The sequence below is a fragment of the Hypomesus transpacificus genome, chromosome 13 (genome assembly GCF_021917145.1).
Source record: "Hypomesus transpacificus isolate Combined female chromosome 13, fHypTra1, whole genome shotgun sequence".
In the NCBI taxonomy this organism is placed as follows: Eukaryota; Metazoa; Chordata; class Actinopteri; order Osmeriformes; family Osmeridae; genus Hypomesus; species Hypomesus transpacificus.
The window spans coordinates 8,911,006-8,917,005 of NC_061072.1; the positions used below are offsets into that span (position 1 = coordinate 8,911,006).

At 42.0% G+C, this 6,000-nt stretch overlaps 1 protein-coding gene across 1 annotated transcript; it reads right to left on the reverse strand.

Moving 5' to 3' along the window:
• Positions 1–256: 256 nt before the first annotated feature.
• On the reverse strand, positions 257–3,195 carry abi3b (ABI family, member 3b). The gene is made up of 6 exons (XM_047032575.1): positions 2,910–3,195; positions 2,475–2,642; positions 1,814–1,987; positions 1,471–1,538; positions 1,140–1,181; positions 257–921 (listed from the first exon to the last, which is right to left on the reverse strand). Exons 1-6 carry the CDS (start codon positions 3,042–3,044, stop codon positions 453–455), a joined length of 1,056 nt encoding a protein of 351 aa, XP_046888531.1. The 5' UTR covers positions 3,045–3,195; the 3' UTR covers positions 257–452.
• Positions 3,196–6,000: the final 2,805 nt, after the last annotated feature.

Genomic DNA, 6,000 nt, shown 5'->3' on the forward strand with positions numbered 1-6,000 from the left:
TAATCAGGAGAAATGATGGTAAAGATGTCAGATGTCAAGGATATGTGAGAGGTTCCATGTCGAGGCGTGTTGCTGAGGAATGTTGCTGGAAGTTTCGGGACATGCTCAGGCCAGCAGTCCACACTAGGGAGATCTTCTGTGCAGTTGTTTTGCATGTAGGAATGTGTGATTTTAAAGGTAATCAGATGTTCTAGAAGTTACTTGAGAGCTTGAGGTTCTACACAGACCACTATGACAAAACACTGAGAATCTGAGGTAGTTTGGGATTATTTTAATACTTTTGACCTTTACAAATGGTCAGCCTTATCCAGGCTGAACCATGGCACTCCCTGTCCCAAACTTAATAAATGCCTATACTTTATATGAAACTAATTTCAAAATCACAAAAACATTTGTAAGAAAATAACCTTTCCATAGAGAAATTCTTGACATGGCTGCTCATCACCAGATGTTTAGAATTGTGATGGAGGTGGTGGTGGTGGAGGAGGAGGTGGAGTGTGGCTTCCTCCCATTGGTGCTGGTGGAGGAGGAGGAGGGGGGGGGAGGCCATTGGACAAGCTCGGAGGTGGTGGAGGTGGCGGAGGTGGCGGAGGAGTGACACTGTTTAAGGTTTTCAGGGGAGAAAGGGGTGGTGGAGGGGGGTTAGGGGATGAAGTGAAGGTAGGCGGAGGAGGAGGAGGAGGAGGGATGGTGGATGAGGAGGAGGAAGGCCGAGGGGTGGGAGGGAGGTCGGTGGGTGCGGCGAAGAAAGGATCAGGAGGGGGAGGAGGAAGCTCATCAAAAATGGAGGTAGGTGGAGGTGAAGGAGGAGGCAGGTTGTTAGACGAAGAAGCAGAGGCCGGTGGAGAGTCTTGGGTGAGTGTGGGGACGGAGGGTAAAGTGGGCACTGAAGGTGGGGGCACAGCAATTCCAAGGTTGGATCTGTGTGGGTGAAAAGAGAATTGAGACTATTGAGAAACAAGTTATTATCTCAATCTCATACCTAATGGTGCCTGATAAATGCAACTAAAATCTCTGACTCATCATTGCAAAGTGCAAACATGACTTCTCCACAAGATCCAGATCCCAGCAACGTCTGACTCACATTCTGGGCCAGAGATAACTAAATCCACCATGTGTTAGATCAGTGATTAGCTTACCCAGTCGGAACAACCGGACATGCTACAGGCTCCGCTGCACGACTGCACAAACAAGACACAAAACAAGTCTCTGCTTGAACGTATTTCAAACCTGGTTGCTCTTAGGGATTTGTGCTAAACTAAGAACAGTGCCTAGTACATCTAGAGTGTGGCTGACTAATAGTACCCAAAACATGAATAGTAGTAGCAATACAGCTGTAGCACGCTTGTAGTAGTATTTGAAGAAGATGAAGTCACACTAGTAGAACTATTTGTAGTACAACAACAATATTAGAAATAATTGTAGTAAAGGTCAAAGTAGTTGCAGTAGTAGAGGTATTTGTGTGCGTACCCCTGGTGGACTCCTATACTCTGTATGCTGTCCATAGACCCTGTCTTCTTTGGACGCAGCCCAGAGACCTGAGGAGAAAATGAATAGTGACTGAAGGCAGTGCCTCAGTCCATCACTGTCCCTTAAGTCTGCAATGAATCACAACATGGCTGACACAGTACCAAGATTAAAGGTGCTGAGTGACAGAGGATCACCCAGGGGGTTTAATGGTCTCCCACTCTCCCTGCTATTCCAGATCAGTTGTACTGGGGGTTTTTTGTTCGTTTAAAAGCTTGAAAAAGCTTCTTTTTTTTGTATTGGCTGTTAAGGTGGTGTGTGTATGAGTGTGTGCTGCAGTGCCCACCTCAAAGCAGTGTCCGATGTTGTCAAGGATGGAGTAACATATGGGTACTCTGGAGTATTCAGCCACAGCCCCCGGATCTGCCTTGGGAGGGGGGGTCAGAGGGAGCTTCTTCTTTGCTTTTGTTAAAACACCAATCTCCCTCCGAGACACATTCTCATGGTGGAAAGCTACTGCCTAGAAGAGAGAGCACCAACCCCATGACCTCTACCAAGCAGAACCCATTCCTATACTTTGTTCCAGAGTCCCAGAGTTTAAAGACATGGCCTGGTATACAGATCTATAGGTTAGAGTAATTGTATAGTGATGGGTGATGAATTGGAGCAATTCCGTCTGAAGACTGATTTATCACTGTTTGAAGTCAGTATTCCATCCGCTGCAGAGTTGATTCAATATCATTGATTTGTTGAGTTAAACAGTGATTAACTGCAGTATTGTAATTAACCATGTCCTTTTTTCACATTGACCAGTGGGCCCTTTAACAAAGTCCTTTTATTCTATAACTCAAAATATGGACTATGCCTAATTTTAAGAAAGCTGCTCAATTCAATGTTTCATACAATACCATAAATGACCCTCACCTCATCAAACTAATTAAGTGGAATATAATCCATATATTTAAATACTCGAGGTGACCTCCAGCGTTCTCTGTTCAGTCGCTCACCAGACTGAGGAGATTGATGGAGGACTCCATGTCTTTCAGCTGGTTGGCCTGTTGGTCTAGCAGTCTGAGAAGGGCGGTAGCCAGACCGTTAATCTGGTAGGTAACACTGGCCAGGGCTTGGGTTGTTAACGACATGGTCTCCTCAATACACGCCCTTCTGTCCTCCACCTTAAGTTTGTAGAAAAAAAAAAAAAAAAAAAACTTTAAGGGTCATGTTGTTATTGCTTACACAAGATTCTCTCTAATAGGTCAAATACAATTTGAAATCGTGTAAAACCCAAACTGGTACGTCCTTGCCCTATTACAAACTATTATTTGTTTTACAAATGATAGTAAATATGAATATTGTGCATAATATACTGAGTGTAGTGCGTCTGCTTTTAGTAGGGCCTATCTAAACGCTTTTTCTTTGAGCGAATCGTAAAAATTGCTCACCTGCAGATATTTGTTTTCGTAGTAATCGGCAACTTTAAGAAGATTGTTGTTGTTTTCAAGAAGCCCCTTCCTTGCAGTGGGTGCTTCTTGAAGTATTTGCGTTATGAGCTCAGTATAATTATTTTTGTCTGTCATTTTGTATAATCCAGTTTCTTAGCTCCAAATGCTTTTCGAGGATAAATAGACGCCTTGGCTCGAATTGAAATGACAGGCGAAGAAGGGTGCTGAACGCGGAATATCCGCGGGGCATGAATTTTCATTGGAGCTAGGTTTAGCTACAGCCCGGTGGCACCAAATTCTACAAAAATATTTGATTCAGTTCGTTGAGTATAACGTGATAGTATTTCACTGTGAGAGTGACATGTAAGAAAGACACGAAATGTTACACTTTACTAAAACTATTTCGACTGTCTTCCAATTTAAAGTTGAACATTTTAAATCCAAGTACGTGTTTGCTAACTTATGGAGTCCAGTAGAGGTCAGTGTTGCAACGTAGGAAGGAGAATAGCCAAAGGCAACTCACCAAACGTTGGGTGCGAATGAGAAATGAGTGTCTAACAGGCCGACTATTTTGCATTGCTAAATTGTGTGAAATATGCTATTTCGATTAGGCTACAGTTTTTTTTTGTGACCGTAGGTAATCTTAAAACAGTTATACAGGTCAACACAGAACCCCTATAAACATGTTCTGTAAGATAAAGGGGACATTGGAGAGTAGTTTTAGCACACATCAGCTCAGTGCCAGTGGAATGTCAATTCATAATTTTCGGGGCTTGCCGCTACTTTTCAGCCAATTATGTTCCAGTGATCTTGTTTCAGCAAATCACCTTCTGCGAGGCATACCTTTCTCCACTTTTTTTTGTGTGAAACCACTGCCAATCAAACTCCATCTGTAGAGGCGTGCAGGTGTTTAGACAATAATTGGCAGCACTATTTCTCTTATTAATTTGTTTATAATGTTACCTACGGCAGCCTTCAGTACCTTGGTAAAGTAATAATTTAGCTTTATTGGCTGTTTTACAGTGAGCACACCTATTATGAGAACAGCACTGTTTTATTTTGTATCGTACTACTAGTTTACCTTATATTAAGGGAGAATATACTAGATAGACAAAGCTGGTTTAGAAATTTCCTGTCGCCTTTACCTTTAATGTTGTAATAGAAGGATATTATAAGTGTTATGTAGTAACTAATCATCTGTAATTGTACTGTTCATTGCTCATAATACAGTCTTTGTGATGTTTGTCTTTTGATAATGCGTTAACAGCTCCTGTCCTTTACCTGTTATCTATTTACTTTGCACCCGTAATCACACTTAATCACACATGTGATGTGTGTAGGTCTGCAGTCCAGACACAAGCAGAGGTGAAAGTTCATCAACAAAAGCTTCATCTTATGATAATACATGTTGTAAAAAACATTGAACTGTTTGATTGCTTACAGACATTTAATTAAGTCAGTGAGTGGGTGGGTAAATGGACAACTTTACATTCATTTTGCACAGTCGTGTGTCAAAATTGCTGGACTGGTACATGAAATCCACAGGGGGAAATACAATTTTCTCCGTTTATTAAACTGCCCTGTGGGTGACAAACGTGAGATTTGTAATCATATTGATGGTGTACATTTTTTAAATAAAAATATGGAAGTATAATCCATTCCACATATGATTTGAGTACTTCATACAACAGAATATTTGTGTATGCACTAACATCAGTTCCTATATGTACAGCAGATAGTGTGTGCTCTATATTGATACTTCGAGAAACAACCGGGTTGTGTAGCCATGTGTGTCCCGGATGTTATTTCATTCACTGTAGAATCTGTCCAGACACTGACATTGACTAATGATGGCTATTTCAGCTCCACAGTTTGAAGTTCTGCTTGGTTCGGTTGGCCTCGTAAACACATTCAGTTTGATACCAAAGCATCAAATTAGATCCAGTTATACACTTGTCAAATATCGAAGTGAACGTGCCTGCTTTTGTGCCCTCGTGTTGTTCTGCAGCGCTGCAGCAGGAACGCAACCCTGGTGTGCTGCAGATACCTGCCAGAGAAGACCACACGTGCAGGAATCAGATGGATCAGGCCATTAATCAGAAGGTTGCCAGGTCAATTCCCGGCAATGGGAATTGCTGGGAAAATGCAATTTTCCAAATGACGTTGTGTCCTTGGGCAAGGCACTTCAATGTCTCACACAGGTGGCTTCCCTTCACCCCTCTCATGGCACCAGTGTCAAACTCCACAACACCTTGGTCACCAGCAATTCACCTGTTTTTAAGATTATTCTCTCACCGATAACCTTGTTGCCGTGTAGCTTGCAGTATTTGTGTGTTTGTGGGGTGGTTGATTTAATCTTGGCAGTGAATAAAAGCGACTGTGGCACACTGCTATTTTATAATTTAAGTCTTGGCTTGTGCTGCTACGTAACTGTACTAAAATGCCATAAACAGAGCAATACAATAGCCAAGAACATGCAACCAAAGATTATTTCCTGTGATGGTTTCACAACAACCAGTTTGTCCAACTGAGGTTAGGATGTGTGTGGCTTTTGTATTCACTCGGGGAGTATCACTAATCTCTCTCTGCAGTCCTTGGAGAACCTACAAGCAAATTATACAGTCCACACAGGGCATGGGAAGTAACATTAAACCAAACCATAAGATGGATAGCTTATATCGAGACATGACATTTTCTCAGGACTGAAAGCCTATTTAAACATTCTACCCCCCATAGAGACCAGAACACTTCCAATTCTGCCCACTTGCACACCAGCATTAGCCTAGCGCCTGACTAACTGCTGTTTTATGGGCTTGTTTTTTGCCCCCATGAAGAACAGTGCTGTGTCCAGCCAGCCTCTGGAGTGGGAAATAACCTCATTTTATTGAGAAGTCTTACTAAACCTTGCTGATAATATCAGTGTTGCTATAGTGCACTGATTTTTTGGGTAGTTATTTGTGTCAGTTGAAACTGCATCCCCACACCAGTTAGCCTTTCAAAATGAAAGATTATATGATGTATTGTTCTTTAACAAAGTTGTAAAAAGCTTTGAAAGACGTAGATGAAACTTGAGTCAAATGAAATTCGAACC